Source organism: Canis lupus, chromosome 36, assembly GCF_003254725.2.
Source record: "Canis lupus dingo isolate Sandy chromosome 36, ASM325472v2, whole genome shotgun sequence".
NCBI lineage: Eukaryota > Metazoa > Chordata > Mammalia > Carnivora > Canidae > Canis > Canis lupus.
Genome location: NC_064278.1, coordinates 9,866,184 through 9,884,282, shown reverse-complemented (window position 1 = coordinate 9,884,282; position 18,099 = coordinate 9,866,184). Strand labels below are relative to the sequence as shown.

The window sequence follows — 18,099 nt, the reverse complement described above, 5'->3', positions numbered from 1 at the left end:
CAACATGACGCATATTTGAAAATGTGTCTGCCTAGGTATGTTTAGTGCAATTGTTTTACATTTATTTCATTTAAGTGTTATATAAATTGCTTTCTAGTTTACATAAAATTATTATGTAAATTTTACTGTAGATATACTATTAAAACAGCAACCTTTGTGCTAAGTGGAAATTCCAACTTAAATAAGTATAATTTATTGGTGAGCATTTTGAAAGGAGTTAAGAATGTTCTAAAAAATGTGGGGAAGAGAGACATGGAATGATTTCTTCTAGAATGTACAGAAAACACATATTTCATTTCAAAACTTGTATGCTAGTATATTCAACACAACTTCATAATTATAAAAATTATCAACCATTTTCTTTTGAAGATCAAGGCAGAATCATCAGAATCAGAATTATTAGTTGTAATACCAGGTTGGGAAGACAGTTTTATCTTTTGTTCTTTTAATTTATTTAATTGAGATTCTCATAACATAAAATGAACTGAATTAGCTATTTTAATCAACTATGCTAATGTGATGAACGTATTTTTAACTGTGTTCACATTAACTATGTGAACAATACAGTGGCATTTAGTTCATTCAGAATATTGTGCACCCACCACCTCTGTCCAGCTTTTAGCATACAAAACATTTTTATCACCTCAAAGGAAACTGCATACCCAATAAGCAGTTACTCCCAACTCCTGGCAACTGTCCATTTCTGTGTCTGTCTCTATAGGATTTTACTCTTCGGACTTTTCTTAGAAATGGAATTATATAATATCTGACCTTTTGTGTCTGGCTTTTTTTATTTAGCTTACTGTTTTGTGTTTCATCCACCTTATATCTGTACTATATCAGTACAGATTTATTATGGCTGAATAATATTCCATTGTGTGTGTATGCATATACATATATATATATATGTATATTAGATAAACAATTTGTTTACTCATTTACCCATTAATGGACATTTAGGTTGTTTGCATATTTTGACTATTATGAACAGTACTGCTGTGAACATATGTGTTCATGTATTTATTTGGATATCCGTTTTCAATTTGGAGGTTATATACCTAGGAGGCTGTATATCTAGAAGTAGAATTGCTGGGCATATGGTAATTCTCTTTAACCTTCTGAAGAATTGCCAAAATGTTTCCCACAGTGGCTAAGCTATTTAATGTTTCCACCTGTGATGTATGAGAAAGCCAATTTCTCCATATCTTCACTGGCACTTGTTATTTTCCTTTTAAAAAAAAAAATTATCCTGGTGGATGTGAAGTAGTATTGGCAGAAAAACTTTTAAATGGCTTAAAGGAAGCTTTTGGATAACTATGAAATTTGCTTCCTCTTGCTGTTATAGCAGATAGCCACTGAAGTTACCTTTTTAGAAGAGCTTTGTTTTTCAAATAGTCTACTGTTAAATGACTGTCATGATTTTGGTTTCAACAAAGCTTAGAAGTCTGGATTCTTTGAAACCCTCATGGTAAGTACATGCTTCCATGTTGCTCTCATTGTCATAAAATGTAAAAAAAGAAAAGAACTTTAGAGGGTGTTGGGAACCAACCAGTCAAGGAAGTAGTAACTAGCTAACCCGGGATGTGCGTTGGAATCACCTGAGGAATGTTGTAAGTTCTGTGTGCCCAGCCCCATCCTTGGGGATCCTGATTTAGTGAGTGAACTCCAGATGTTTGCCTGACTAAGAACCAGTGACCTCATCCAGGCCTCTCCTTTTACATTTGAAGAGGCTGGCACTCTTTGAAATACTTGAACCCATCACAGTTATAGTAGAGAAAATACCTTGAGGTCTCTGGTTTTCTCTTTCCTTCCATCAGAACTCTGGAAATCAGGCTAGGCTGGTAAAGGAGATGGCTTTTCCACCTTGTTAGTCAAGCTTTCCTCCCTTCTAGTTTGATCTCAAGGTCAGACACCCAACTCCGAAGTGGATGGTAAACACACTTCCTTTAATCATAAATCTTTCTAACATGCCACTGATTTTACTAGAATAACACCATTATTTTTTGTATAAGTAGGAAGAAAAGAATCATGCCAATAAAATTATGATATGATGCTTTAATATTTCATATGATTTTTATTTTCATTTAGTTATTTTAGATTTATTTAGGCCTATAGATGTTGATTTTCATCATTTATTAATTTTGTATATACACACATGCACACACACATACTATAAATGTGTAATAAATTATGTGAGGCATCTGTAAAACTTCATACTCTAAGTCTGGCTTTCGTGAATCATTTTTATCTCAGAGCCATGGGCTATCCTGCTCTGTGCCGTCAAGAGCTTTGGGAAAGCAGAACTTCTCAGACAAGTGCTCTGCTATGGTCTCTGGAGTTGTCTTTCTAGCCAGTGTCATCCCTTTTGCAAGACGTGATGCAAATGATATCTTGATCTCACTAAACATTTTAGGCAGTGACAAGTCACTTGGTGACAGTGAGTAGAAGATGCTATAGTTAAGGCAAATTGATGAATGTTAAAATTTGAAAAGAAGCATGAGTCCAAAAATTGATGTAATATACTAAAAGGTTTTTTCTTGTTTTGTTTTGTTTTGTATTATCCTGCCATATCCAGAATGCTTAGTTTCTGGAAGATTGTCCCCTTCTTACTTTTTTTCTCATTTGATTCTTTTTAAAGCCTCTTTTAGGGCAAAAATGTCCAATTTACATTTGCTCTGTTGTATTATATATTTCTATGGATGTAACAAATGACCACCACCTTAGTGACTTAAAACAACACTGATTTATTATCCTACACCACTGTCATTCAGGAAGTCTGAATTGGGTCTTACTGGCTGAAAAGCAAGGTGTCCAAGGGCCTGCATTCCTTTCTGGAGACTCTGGGGGAGATTCCATTTTTCATGCCCTTTCTGGACTTTAAAGGCTCCCCAGATTCCTTGGCTCATGGTCTCTTTCTCTACCCTCAAAGCCAGCAATATTGAACTAAGACCTCTTCATGCTGTGATTTGGTTCTCTTCTATGCCTCCACTTCCATTTATTAAGGACCCTTGTTAATATATTGGATCCACCTAGATAATCCAAAATAATCATCCAATTTCAGTGTCAGCTGATTAGCACCCTTCATGGTATCTGCAACATTAATTCCTCTTTGCCAGGTAACCTAACATATTCACAGGGTCTAGGAATTAGGATGTAGACATATGGGGGCCATTGTTCTGTCTACCACATCCATGTTCCCTGTATTTTTTTTTCTTTTTTAATTGTGGTAAGCTTTTACAGGTGAGGTCAAGAGCAAGGCAAGCATCAGTGAGAACCTTTATCCTGGAGGCAAAGATAAACCACCAAATAATTTCAATTGGGAAAATAATGTGATCTGCTTTACACTTTAAAATATCCAGATACATGAAGCCAGGGCTTACCAGCACAAATCTGAAAAACTCTAATGGGGGAGTCAGTTGGTTTCTGCTGGCAGCCTGTCATCAGTGGGGCACCTCTTCATCCCCAGGTGGCTGGTGCACCTGGACTCACATGCTGTTAGAGGTGATTTTTCTCCTCTGGTTGTCTATTGTATTTCCAATTTATCACTGTACTTAGTTGGAGGAGCATAGGAGACAAGGCTGTTAGGGTGATTGGACTGAAAGGGCCCCGGATTTTCTTTCCATGCTACTTACTAGATCCTGCCTCCTCCAAGAATTTGGCTTCTTGTGTTATTTGTATTTCCTTTTCTTTTTCATACACACATGTAAACTGTTCATGTAGTAGCAGAGGAAGATCCTCTTGTTCTCTTTGGAGAAATTCCAGTGTTATAGGTTCATAGAAAATCTGAGAATTGCTCATGTACCATGTCCTAGTTATGTGTTGTCTTCCCTTCCCTTTGACTAGAGCTCTACTAGCTTCTTACATATTTTGGTCCCTTATCTGTCCCTCCGTAGGGCAGGGACGTGTTAAGGTAACTCATACCCTACCCCTCCGCCAGAGTAAAATGCCTACTAAAGACCACCAACAGCACAGAAACAATTGCCTGACACTACAGGTACCAGGGACAATACAATAAGAAACAGTCTTATTAGTAGGTAGCTGGCTTTTCGCTGCGGATAAATAAAAGGCAACCAAATAGCCTGCCTGTACCTTGTGAAAGTATTGGTGAGAAGTTAGTGTATAGTTTCCAAAATGAACTTGACTAGGAATTAAGCTCCTATGTCTTCTTTTTATGGTTATGGTAGGTTTAGAGTTGATTTAAAGGAAATTTCATTAGGTCCCATTAATGTCAATCACACTGTAAATTAAAATATAATTTTTATAAGTTGGGAAATAATTGGATAAAGAAATAAACATAGAGAATTTTAAATGGATGTGGGTTTGTATTCATCTTAAAAGCAAACTCTTGGAAACAGAGAGACTCTCCATGCCGCCCTCTTTTTTTTTTTTTTTTTTGCCTAATTACCAAATAGATCCACTTTGCTGGAATTGCTTTTAAGGAAATAGTCTTGTAGAGAAACAGCTCTGTTGGAATATTTAAATGGAATTCATCCTAAGGGTGAGATTGTAGTCCATGGTGTCTCCTCAATCTCTTTTATATAGATAGGACCTACTTCCAAGTTCATTGTGGCTCTGTGAAATAGAATTGTTGATGGTAGCCAGAAAAAAGAAAAGACAAGAAATGTAAAGACCTCTCTGTCTCACTACGGTTTTGCTTTGTTTTCTTTTTCTTTTTGTTTTTTTAAACAAAGTAACTTAAATCTAACTGGAGTACCTTCTAGCTTCTGATGGTGAGCCCTCCAAAATAAGTTTGGTTTTGGCAGTCAGCATTCTTAATTTTTTCAAACTTGGTAATCCACTTACAGTCCAGACCCACTTTCCAATTGAAAGCCTGAAAGCCTGGCAGCCGAGTCTTGCGATGCTACCTCTTGAAAATAAAGATGCTGTGGTTTTTTTCTATTGCTGTTTACGTTGTATTTTGTGATCCTTTCTGTGAGATCAGCCTGATTGCCTACCATTTTGATTTCCTTGAATTTAAAGCCAAAATTTAAACAATATGGTAAGAGTATTGTTAGTAGAGGATGCTGCAGTGTCAAGAATCTTTAACATAGGACCAAGTTTATGGATTTGCCAAAGAGACGGTATAAGTCAACAATTGGTCATTGAAGAATTGTGGTGACTTTTACCGTGCTTTGCTTAAGATACATATGGAGTTTTCCATCTTTGTTCCATCAAGTCTGGCATCCTTCCCAAGTGAGCTCTCTTATCACTAGATGCTATACCACTCCAAATGGTGTTGGTGCTAAGAACAAGTAGAAATGTCCGCTACAGGTCTTTATACTGGTGAGCTAGACCTTAATTAAGTGTGGGCTCAAGTAAAAAGCACTGTCTTTTTAAATGTATCTTTGTAGGCCACTAAAAGCTGACCTTTCAAAATTATGGTTGCTTTACCATTTGTTTTAAGGAAAGCTTCTAATTTTTATTTTTTTATATTATGATACATAACTAATTAAAATATTGTTTTTTTTTCATAAATTACCTGTGTAGTAAAAGTGATGGGAATGTGTTTTTATTTATTTGTTTTTATTTATTAGTATGGCATGCAGCTGTACCAGAATTACATGCATCCATATCAAGGTAGAAGTGGCTGCAGTTCTCAGAGTATATCACCCATGGTAAGGACCATATTTATTAATCTATATATTTTATATTTACATCATATTAATTTGCAAGAATAGTGCACTATAAGTGTACATTACAGTACATTTACATTCTTTTGGTCAAGTAAAGTAATTCTTTGACACCATCCTAACATAATGTTATTGAATTATTTATTCTTGGATTTCACATGATTGCAGCCTGTGTGATCAGATCACAGCAGTAGAGTATCATGAAGTATTCGATTAAAATAGATAATGTTATATATTAAAGAAAATTTGTAAATATTTGAAAGAGTTATGTGAATCGTGTCATTACAACATTTGAAATTTAATTTTGATATGATTTTTAGAGTAACTTCCTTGGGATTGTAGGTGTTTCCTTTGATTGTGGGTTTATTTATTTATTTTAATATTAATTCTGGAATTTTCGTAGCCTCGTATAAAAATGTTTGGAATTTTAAAAGCTGCACTATACACGGGTGAGCTCTTTTGCGTTCTGGGTTTCTAACAATAAAATTTTTTAAGGTCTGGGTCCTAGAAAAGCAAACTGCTCTTCAGGAATCCCAAAAGCTGCAAGCCAAAATATAGGTTGCTCATTAAGTCTAACACCACTTCTCAGATTCATACTAAATGCAACTTGAATATTTATTTGCAGATACACACAGACATATCTTTTCCCTTCTTTAGGATCTAAATTTATTGTGAATTAACACAAGAAATGTATTTATGAACTTAAAAGTTTATGTTCTGTTATTTTTGCTCTTGCTCCTTAATATTGAGTCTATTAGGAGTTTGGGTGTATGCGTCTGTGTTGCAAATCAACTGACGTGCTGCATTTCCACTTAGGTTAAAAACATGCTCCTCATGGCTGTAACCAAGGAAGGCACATTTCCCCACATGTAATGTAGCAGATGAAATGCTCAGTTCTAGGAATGAGGCATGAAATAATGTTGATTACAAAGTCCGATAGACTAATATGGAAAAAAGAACTCCAATTCTGTAGTTATGTTGCTTTATATTATGGAAGAGTAACTTTTCATCTTTGTATCATATTACTTTTAAGCCCTAAAATAAGAAACTAAAGACTGGAAAGAATTTTTATAAAAGCAGTTGCTTTAGGTGAGTATTTTTATAAATTGTCAGCTTACCTTTATCTTTCAATCCACATGTATATAAAGAATAATGGATTTTATTATCTTAATCCTTTTCTAAATCCTTGTAAATTTCTCTTAGAGTCTAATGTTATTAGGATGAGCATGTTAATAGTAGCCATACATTTGGAGGCAGTTGTCTAGAGTCCTCTTAATCATAGGAAAAAAATTGTCATAAACAAAGTACTTTCTAGTCTCATCATATGCATATGAGCATGGTATTATTCTTGCCACTTTCCACTGAAAGTGGTCCTATTGTTGATCGATATCATGGTGTTGGTTAGTGTAACTGCTCGTTCAACACCATGTATAGGGAAAGACACTTGAATGAATCTGGATGGAAGTGGGGATTTTGTAGGGGGCCTGTGTAGTGAGGAGCTGGCTGTCCGGTATAGCAGTTGTCAAGATCAAACAGAACAGCACTTGAGAATTATATCTCCACTCTTCTTAACTTACATGAAGGAAACTGAGATGTTTTGGGAGGTATTTGTGTTTACTTTGATGTCTACACAGAATCCCACCTTTCTAGGTTATCACGGAAGAATCAGTGACCTATATAATGGATGCCAGTGCTCCTCAACTGCCTCTGCTGGTTTTCTTCCAAGCACTATCTTCAGTGAGAATAACTGAGTATACTTTAGTTATATTTTTAAAGGAACAATATTCTTAACTCCTCCAGGGATACATTTTGAGAAGGGAAAGAAGAAAAAAAGTTTTTCCCATACCACATTGCACATCATAGCTAGGTACAGCACATCATGGCCACCCCTATCTGCCTTTGAAATAAGAATCATAAACAGATATTTCAGGAAGCCAAATATCTGGTCCTTTTCAGCACAAAGGAGCGTCTGTTAGGATGGCTGGGATGACTAGAGCATTGGGATGGGGAAAACTAGTCTACTCAAGTCATTATCCTCACTCTTATGCCTGAGCTAGATGTGGAAAACTGCACTTTCTTCCTGTACCTCCTACTCTGTGGTACATAAAAAACCTTAGAGAGGGTCTGCAACTGCTTTTACCGTAAGCTACCTGTGTGACCTTGGTTCAGTCACCAGTGTCCTGCAGTGTAAAACAAGGCGGACAGTTGCTTACGTTCGGGAATTGATTACATCTCTGATGTCCTGTGACTCTGTATGAAGCAGATATCAGGAACTCCTGTGCCCTTTTGCTAAGGACTGTGCTGCAGGCTTATCTACATCTTTCCAATAGGGTGACAGAGAGTGTGTGTCTACTAGTCATCACCTACCTAAACTGCCGGGAAAACATTTTTATGTCCAAAGCTCACTAGGAGTGACTGGATCTGATCTCATAGTGTGGCTTGGATAATCCAAGGTGTAGCCAGACTTCTTCTTTCTTGAAAAAAGAGATGTGTTATTAAAATCATGGACCCTTTTTCAGGGCTTGCCCTGTTTATTCCACCAGAAGAAAGAGCTAGAAAAAGGGACCAATATTTGAGAAATACACTGATCCTGAATGTTATCAACATCACTTTCTTACGTGAAAGAAATTGAGCTGAAAATGACCTTTTGAGTTCAAGTCAGATTCTGCTTCACTTCTATTTCTTTGTCCACCAAAGGTAAACTATTAATTTTTCATCCACCACCTGCTATTCAATAGAAAACATTTGCTATATTCCCGTGTTTTCCCTAGTGTTGTTAATGTAGCAAATGAAAATATTTATTTGTACTGTAGACTCCCTACTAATGTCAAGTAATTAGGGAACACAGGAACTTGTTTTACATTCTATCCTGTTGTAGGAAAACAAAAACAAAAATAACTGGCTATGTTTATTTTTCTTTCCTAACAGTGTTTTTGTGTTATCAGGACCTTGTGATTAGAGCACCCATCTTGGCATGTGAAGTAGAGATATTATAAGGATAAAGCTATCATTATGATTGAGATTAGTTACTCTGTGGTTTGGGCAGGTGGAGGCTTTTCATTAATGTCAGCAAAGCAGAAGTGTACCCGACTGGTCTACAGCCCGGCACAGAAGATCATGGGGTGAGAAGGGCAAACTAAGGTGTGACAGCAGATAGAGATTACAGAGACAGCATCTGTCTGGAAAGAGCAGCTGTCAGTTACAAAGGCTCCTGTAACAAATGAAAGATTGCATGCCGGATCTCTAGAAATAAAGATGAACCGTAATAAGATTGTGGACCACTACAGCAGGGTTTGAAGAGGAAATAGCAAACGCTAACGATGGAGGACGTATGATGCAGTGATAAGTGAGCCCCTGATTTTTTGCATAGACAAGGTTTTCTTTCAAGCATACATTTGGCTACAGGGTTTTAGACCAAGCTAGGAAGGGCTGAAACCACGTGGAGAGCTATAAAACAGACTTAAGCTGTGAGTCTCCAGGGGCACACTGGCTCTTCCTTTACCATTAGAACTCCATTTTTTGTTTCGCTCCCCTATTAATGAGTAGAGAGTAAGTGTTGAACATTGTCCATGCTGTTTTTGAATTTTTTTTTTTCCTTTGGGAGAGTGCTAATTCTTACAAACTGAGGCTCTTGACGGGTGATTTGAAAATGTTTTCTTTTTTTAGGATGCATGACTGGGAATGGCACTCTTTTTTAAAAGATGCTTGCAAAGCAGAGCCCTAAACAAAAAAATAAAGTCTAGGTTTGGATATATTCACCTTCAGAGAAGACAAAAAGTAATGGCAGAGGGAAGACTGTATTACCTGTCTAAATTATCTTTGGTGATGTCAGTTCTTTTTCTATCAGATTTATTTTTGTAGCTCTCAGTTTGTCTTTTTTTTTTTTTTTTTTAAGATTGTACTTATTTATTCATGAGAGACACAGAAAGAGAGAGAGAGAGTTAGAGAGGTAGAGACACAGGCAGAGGGAGAAGCAGGCTCCATGCAGGGAACCTGACGTGGGACTGGATCCCAGGTCTCCAGGATCATGCCCTGGGCTGAAGGTGGCGCTAAACCGCTGAGCCACCCAGGCTGCCCAGCTCTCAGTTTTTCCATGTGTGTCCTCACAAGATGAAAAAAATACTCAGATATTAGATCATAGAATTTTTAATATTATGGAATTAGCAGAGCCATTATTTCACTAAATTTTCTTTTTTTTTAAAGATTTATTTCTGCAAGAGAGAGAATGCATACATGCGCATATGTGCATGAGCTGGGGAGTGCCAGGGGGGAATCTCAAGCAGGCCCACCCCCCCTCCGTGGATTGTGGAGCCCCCACACAGGGCTTCATTTCACAAACCTGACTTCATGACTTGAGCTGAAATCAAGAGTCGGAGCTCAGCTGACTGAGCCACCCAGGCACCCATAAATTTAATTTTCTAAGTAAGATGAACATTGATGTGATACAGTTTTAAAATACATACTGTAGTTTGTTCCATTATGAAATATGAATACTATTTCTTTCTCAAGAAGTGATGTAAGTCAATCTGTTAAAGCTTTTGTCTGTCTTGAGTCTTAGGAAACAGCTGCTTCATCAGTAAATAGAGTTGACATTTTTTAAAAATTGTATTTATTTATTTGAGAGAGAGAGATAAAGAGTAAGAGAGCATGAGTGGGGGCAAGGGAGAGGGAGAAGCAGACTCCCCGCTGAGCAAGAACCTGACATGGGGCTCCATCCCAGGACCTGAGCAGAAGGTAGATGCTTAACCAATTGAGCCACCCAGGTGCCCCCACAGTTAACATTTGAATGATAATGGATGAATCGCAAATCATAGTAGAGACTAGTTCAGAAGTGGTGGGTCTTTTAGCCACAGGAAGAGTTATTTCTTTCTAAATTGGCGTGTTCCCATTTTACTAGAGAATATGAAAAGATAGGGTTCTTCTAAGAGAAAGACATGCTAACTTTGAAAGCTTTTAGTCTCTTTTCTCAACCACTTAATTCAGCCTTGACAAATAACTATGTAACTTATTTAACCAAAATATTTCATAGCACCTTTTTTATCTTAAATATGCACTTTTGATTTTTTAAATTTCCTGCCAGCCACCTTTGGAATCACACATTCTATAGTGGAAATGTATTGCCAGCAGAATACTAAGAGATAATTTTCAAAGATATTTTCATGGTAAAAAATGTGGTTTTTTTTCCAGAGAAGTATATCAGAGAATTCTCTCGTAGCAATGGACTTCTCAGGACAGAAAAGCAGAGTTATAGAAAATCCCACAGAAGCCCTTTCAGTTGCTGTTGAAGAAGGACTCGCTTGGAGGGTACAAATAGCTTCACATTCTTCAAAATATTTATGATTTGAGTCTGTCTCACCCCAAAAATTGAAATTTGCTTCCCCTTTCTTTGTGCAGAAAAAAGGATGTTTACGCCTGGCCACCCACGGTAGCCCAACTGCCTCTTCCCAGAGCTCTGCCACAAACATGGGTATGTCTCTGCCTGTTCACGGGGACTGGATGTCTGGATGGATGGGCACTTTGGTATGGTGACTGGGTGGCTCTGGTGGAAAGTATATGTAATGAAATTGTGAGCATTTCAAACAGAGTTCTGTATTCCTCCACTTTATTTCCTCAGCCATCCACCGGTCCCAGCCATGGTTTCACCACAAAATTTCTAGAGAAGAAGCTCAGCGATTGATTATTCAGCAAGGACTTGTGGATGGGTAAGTTTGATTTTGAATGGTAGTGATTTTGAGTTCTTTTAGAATCAGTAATTACTTAGTTAATACACATAGTTTTGACTTTAGCTTATGATAACGGAAGTGACTTTGTTCTGTATGGGAACTTACCATTGTATCCTAGCAATACCTACATAATACCTATTACATCCCGTGTGCTTAGTAGTTGTGCATAAATGAACAGATAACTGAATAGGACACTCTGCTGTTAACCAAAAATCACTAATATTGCCCATTCTGTGCCAATAGTAGTATCTCAGCTAAAACTGAACTTGTTTTGAGGTATCCACATTTTGATTTGAACATGGGATTCCAAAGTGTAGTTTGTGTCATGGCATAATCTTACATGTTCTGTATAGTTTTAAGTTTGATACAGACTGCATTCAGTTTAAAACTTTTATGTATATTTTGACTGCTTGTTTTTTTTCTCTCTTACATTCCTATGTTATCTAAATTTTAACAGCTTAAAGTAGTGTAACTATGAAGAGTACTTGAGTCATCTTTTAGTGGGGTACCATCGGAGATATAAGAGAAATGTCAATTGTATTATGAAATATTTACAATCTAAAGAATTTTCTTTTTCTCCAGTTACTCAGTATTTCAAATACTTTCTATAATACTGGCTAAATTCCCTTTTCAAATGCAGTACAAATCAAGGAGGTTGTATTGAGGTTTGGATGAGAAATGAAACCAGCATCAATTTAAACAAGTGGTGATGGGATCTTTTATCTTCAAGGGTTGGCTTAAGATGATGACAAGATTTCAAGGTGATTTAATACTGACATTTGGATAAAAATGCATCTTCACATGGAAGATTATTAATAGCAAGTCAGCATTTCACTAGACTCTAAATAAGAGAAGATTTTAATATACTCTATGTGGAGCACAGTCTTTTTAGATATAAATTTGAACAATCAGCAGAATTACAATCTGATGAGACCAAGAAAAATAAATCACAAAGAATCGTTAAAATGTTTTGGAGGATTATAATCTCCCTACTCTCAGAGCCTGGTTTTTATAAATTGAATAAAATAATTGCATAAAGGATGGTAACATCTTTATTTTTTTTAATATTTTAATAAAAAATTTGAGGAGGGGGACAGGATCCTTTGGAAAGATGTGATGATGCCAGGCAGTCCACTAGATGGTGGTGGTGATCCGCTCGGGAGTGGGGAGGGAATTACAGCTTGTCTTACCAGTGAAACTCCCTTTTGTCCCATCTCCCAGTGATGTAATGTAGGAATCTCACATGGTACAAATGAAATGGATAATCTCATCAGACATCTGTGATGGCTCAAATTCGGCTGCCTCTTTGCCCAGGCACAGTGAGATTAGTATTGGAGTCACCAGGGGGGATCGTTTGCACAATCTGTTTGCCAACAATTAACACAAAGCTGGTTTTGCACTCTTTTGCCAGTAAATAAGAATCCACGCCTGGTAGCATTTTTCCCTTAGGCCATCAGGCCATGTCTTATTTTGCTAGCCTGACATTATAGAGGGTTTTCTGCTGCATTCTTCAAGATTAAAATATATATTGTTTGGGGGTTTCTTTTACTTAAAATAGTGTACTCAAACATTTAATAGGTGATCAGGATTGATTTTGTTGAATATATTCATTTCTCAGTTTCTGTTGGATATGTAACAGGAACCAGAATCAAAAGAAAAAGGAGGATCAGTGTTGAAGAGGGAATTTTCTCTTTTCAAGGACTAACATAACCCAGAAGTTAAAGTAATGATATGCTCATGCCCCCCATTCTCTGCAGAAATGTGTTACATGTGAATACCCAATTCATCAATGGAAAAAAAAAATAGCACTAATTATTGATGTCAGCATAGCATTATATTTCCTTATTCTGAGCGAACAGTCTGACAAATGGGCTGTGTATTTATTTTATTAAAATTTAATTAGCACTGATGACAGTTGTATAAGATTATGTTATACCATATTGTTTACCATGTTGGACAATCCCATCATTGAACACACAATAAAGGGAAACTGTGGCTAAATATTTCCTGGATTTATTACATGCTATATTTTTTTCTGAAATACATGAGTAAATATAGAAACATATATTGAAATTCCTTCTCTCTCTTTAGAGTTTTCTTGGTACGGGATAGTCAGAGTAACCCCAAAACTTTCGTACTGTCAATGAGTCATGGACAAAAAATAAAGCATTTTCAAATTATACCAGTAAGTAATTTGTGATTTCACATTCGTGTATTAGAGATGATCTTAATGCATAAGCTTTGGGAAACTTTGGTTTTCTTTGGATCTTTTATTAAATATAACTGGGGTGATTGTGCTTTGACTAGACTTAAGTTTGGCAGAAACGGTTTTATGAGCCTGAATTAATATAAGAAATACAGGAATTGTAAAAATTCAATTTCCCTTTTTCCATGAAATATGATTTACCAATATTGTATAGACCCCATGCCACCTATTGTTAAAAGGCCACTAAAGATTCTTTCTGAATTCTACTACCAGTTCTTTAAAAACCATTATTTTCAAACGCTGTCTTTTTTTTTTTAACAAATGACCTAAAATATTCAGTGAGAGACAATTTTTTTTAAAGATTTTATTTATGTATTTGAAAGAGAATGAGCAAGTGAGAGAGCAAGCACGAGCAGAGGGAGAAGCTGAGCAAGAAGCCTGTCGCTGGGCTGGATCCCAGGACTCTGGGATCACAACCCGAGCCAAAGGCAGATGTTTACCAACTGAGCCACCCAGGCAACCCCTTTTCTCTTTTCTTATCCCAAACATGTTTTGTTGTTGTTGTTGTTTTTGTGGTTTTGTTTTTAATCATGGATATATACACAGGTGCTGCAGAACTGGAGAATATTTAAACTATTCTGAGCACATTTCAAAAATTTCTGTAATTCTGTTCCTGAGTAATGCAACGTGCTTTGGGATATCTGTTGCTTCTGCTGATGTTCTGTGTATGTGCACATGTGTGTGTGCATGTGATCTGTATATCGGAACCAGGTAGTGTGGAATAGAGATTCAGCCTACTTTCAGTTATATAAGATTGTGAGGTTGTTAGTTTCCTTTTGAATGGCCTCTTTTTGGAATTACCCAAAGTCCCTATGAAGTATCTTCCCGACCTCACTGAGTCTGTAAATAATGTCCCTAGGTGAGTATGAGTTGTTTAATGTCATAAGACCTCACTGACAAGAAAAACTTTTAAAAAACAAGAAGCTGTCATTCCATTAACATAATGTTTGATTGCATTGGGATCAATTTACTGGTAGAAATTATATGACTGTTTGTTTCTAATATACTAGGAGGCTGTTAGATAAGACAGCATTCAAATATGGAAATTAATTTCTGTGGGAGCATTAAAATCTTTTGTTTACTTTTATATTGAATAGTGCAGATTTCTCACTGTTGATTCACAATAGTCATATTATTCTAACCACAGAACGTTTGGAGAATTTGAGGTAAAGAAAGTAGAGCCACACTAGGGTATGAATGACATTTCTTCTGTATACAAGTGAAGCTACAGAAAAGAAATGCACACATCATAGCATTCTTTTTCCATCATCCTTTGGTTTCATCCACTTGTCCACTTTAGTGTATGAAGACACATCAGGCAATAGAATATGATGGTCCTTGTGGGTTGTTTGTCCTTCTTACCAGTTTGTTGTTCTTCTTCCTATAGGTGGAAGACGATGGTGAACTCTTCCACACCCTGGATGATGGCCACACGAGATTTACAGATCTAATCCAGCTGGTGGAGTTCTATCAACTCAATAAGGGTGTTCTTCCTTGCAAGTTGAAACATTATTGTGCTAGGATTGCTCTTTAGCCAAACCAGAAGTGACTTGTTCAACTGTTGAAGAAAAAGGACTCATGACAAAAAAAAAAAAAAAAAAAAAGAAAGAAAAAGAAAAAAAAGGAAAGGAAAAGAAAGACCACAAACAAGGGAGGAAACGTTGCCATGGTGAAAAGAATCTATTTCACCTACGAGTTACAAAAAATAGCTTGTGCATTGCAGATAAGCAAAGATTTGGATTGACATTACATTCATCATCTAAAATTCATTAGTTAAAATTAAACCTCAGAAAAAATGATTTGGTGTGTTCTTGTGTGATTTTACATGACTATAGTATTTTCGTCAAATATGCATATAAAACATCTCTCTATCCTCATATATTACAGTAGCATTTGAATTCTCAAACACAAAATATGAAAAAAAAAACTTGAGGGTTCAGGATAAATTATTTGCAGACTAAATTTCAATTACACTACTCTTTTTGTAACTTAAAAAGAATGATAAAATCTTGAGGCTATCCATTGAAAAAGCTACCCAGAACTTGTTAATAGGACTAAAAGACATTTTGAATTCTATATTTTCTCAGTTTATTATAACCTTAAAATCCATATTTTTGAGTATCAGCTTAAAATTATTTTGAAATATGTTGGGTTTTTTTTCAGGATGACTGTTATTAGGTTCTTAAATTATTAACTATACTAAAATATTTACACTGGTATTATAACTATTAGTGGCACATTATTAATTACATTTTATTTCATTCATTTAAAAACTACCTGGAACTATCTTTTCAAAGAAAATGATCAAAATATAGAGGGGATTTATATAATTTGCACATGCCTTCTTGTGGCCTGTGATCTATGACAGTTGTCACCTTAATATTTCACATTGACCCCCTGCTGTAACTTTCAGATTCTTTAGATCCTTTCATTACTCAATCATAAACCTGATCAAAATTGGTGAGATCAAAGATTCAAAATTATAAAGTTCCTAACAGGCAAATTTGTGCTATTCTCTTTGCCTAACCACTTTTCAGTTTCTTACCTTAGCAACATCAATTTGGAAACCAAAGATTTTAAAAACTCAGAATGCTTGCCTCCTTTCCGCTGAGACCATCTCAGAAGTTTTTGCTGGGATACTGTAACTCTTTTTATCCTACTTTTTGTGGGATGGCTATTCATTGTTCAAGAAAAGAGAAGAAAAACATCAAATTAAAATCATTCAAAATATGCCCATTTCCTCTAATTGGTCCTATAACAACACTGTGGGAAAGTTAGGGAGATTTTTAAAAAAACATTTCAAAAATGCATACTTTGGTTTTACATAGAGGTTATACATTTTTGGCAACAAAGCATCTGAAAACATGAAGTGCTAATAAACCAGTTATTACTGAAAAAATATTGGTGGAATGTAAGCAATATTCAGTTCACTTTCAGCCAAGGCAAACCTAATTCTTGAAACACTGAAACTTAGAACATAAATTTGATGTTATAAAATATACATCCGGTATCCACGAGGGCTTGGAAGACACACAGGACCTCCATCTACATGGGAGGGCGCAAGGTAAACACACCGACCCTTTCAACCTCTCAGAATAGCCCTGAGTATTTCTGACTTATTTCCAATTTATAAAAGTAGTTTGTGTTTTGAATTGAACTGCATTTTCTCATTTTGCACTCAGTTTAAATTGACAATATCAGAGAATGTCATATTTTAAATACTAGGCTCATAAATTGACCAATTGGTGCTTGTCTTTGTTATTTGTGTCTCTGACTTCATTCACAATCTAAATTTATTATTGTGGAGACTAGATGTTGTATGTAATTGCTTACTTTGATCTTAAAGCATGAGTCAAGCAAAATTACTGAGGGAAGGTAGACATTATCCTTCATGATTCTTTCTGATAAATAGGGTTTTGAATGTGTATGTTTGTGTGTACATGTGTATAAGTCTAATATGAAATTAAATCTGAAAATATCAGACACATTCAAAGTTAGTACAGTATTAAAATGGATTTCCAAGAAAAATGTGAATTATCTTTGGATTATTTTTCATTTGAGTTAGCCAAGTTCTACTATCTTGTACCATTTTGGATTAGGATTAGGTCATATCAGCTCTATTTTCTTCTTTTATCTGTTCATATATTGGAATTAGTAGGCTTCACTCTCCTAGAAAGAAACTCTGCAGATTGTCTGGTCTATGTTGTTTTATTTCCTTATGTGGAAGAATTAAGTAATTATTTTGAAAACACACAGGAAACCTGATCAAACAAGATGAAAAATTTTAGGAGCGTTTCAATTAAGAATAAGTGCTTGTTTCACGTGTATAATGGTGTAATCTCTGACTGATCTGAGGACATTAGATGGAGATTTTTGTGTCGATTTGTTTTAGGATGGTCAACAGCAGTTCATCAGTATCCCACGCGATGTCTAGCTTCTCATCACCAGCGATGCCAACTCTTCGTGGTAGTTGTATTATGATAATGACATTAGACCATTCCCTGGATTATGAATTCTCTGAAAACGAAAGTTTGTCCTTGGTAGTGGTTGCAACTTGGTGCTTTGAGGTGACATCTCTGTTTAAAAAAGTCCTCTCTATTGCCAGGCAATGGTTAAATTTTCTCGTGCCTTGGATCCATCTAGCAGCCTGATGAAATTTATGGACCCCCTACACAGAATGTCTTCTAATGCATATGATAAAATAAGTAGAATTTCAAAGCAAACAAATTATAGAAACATAATTTTATATGCGCCCCAATTGGAAACGCCACTGTACTATACTATGACCTGCATTGTCTCCTGGCCTTGGTGACTATGGCTGGTATAAGGCCTCCAGTTTTCTGTCTCATACTCTCTAAAGAAACAGCAGGTGATTCTTGGTCAGTGTTATCCACACGAATGGGGCACAGAATGGTTTGCTCGAGATGCAGGGTTCTTGTAATATTTACCGAGCACTCAGCCAAACTGTCATACCCACCTC

At 36.1% G+C, this 18,099-nt stretch overlaps 1 protein-coding gene across 5 annotated transcripts in view; it reads left to right on the top strand.

The window, feature by feature from the left end:
- GRB14 (growth factor receptor bound protein 14) overlaps nucleotides 1-15,418 on the top strand; it is a 163,440-nt gene extending 148,022 nt beyond the window's left edge. For 4 of the 5 annotated variants that reach the window (XM_025471032.3, XM_025471029.3, XM_025471034.3 and 1 more), the window contains 6 exons: nucleotides 5,535-5,615; nucleotides 10,818-10,934; nucleotides 11,025-11,097; nucleotides 11,245-11,332; nucleotides 13,445-13,538; nucleotides 15,007-15,418. In XM_025471032.3, the coding sequence (XP_025326817.1) occupies nucleotides 5,535-5,615; nucleotides 10,818-10,934; nucleotides 11,025-11,097; nucleotides 11,245-11,332; nucleotides 13,445-13,538; nucleotides 15,007-15,153 (600 nt within the window). In that variant the 3' untranslated portion in view covers nucleotides 15,154-15,418. The remainder of the gene's footprint in view (nucleotides 1-5,534; nucleotides 5,616-10,817; nucleotides 10,935-11,024; nucleotides 11,098-11,244; nucleotides 11,333-13,444; nucleotides 13,539-15,006) is intronic. The other variant, XM_049106351.1, reaches the window with a different exon arrangement.
- The last annotated feature ends 2,681 nt before the right edge of the window (nucleotides 15,419-18,099 follow it).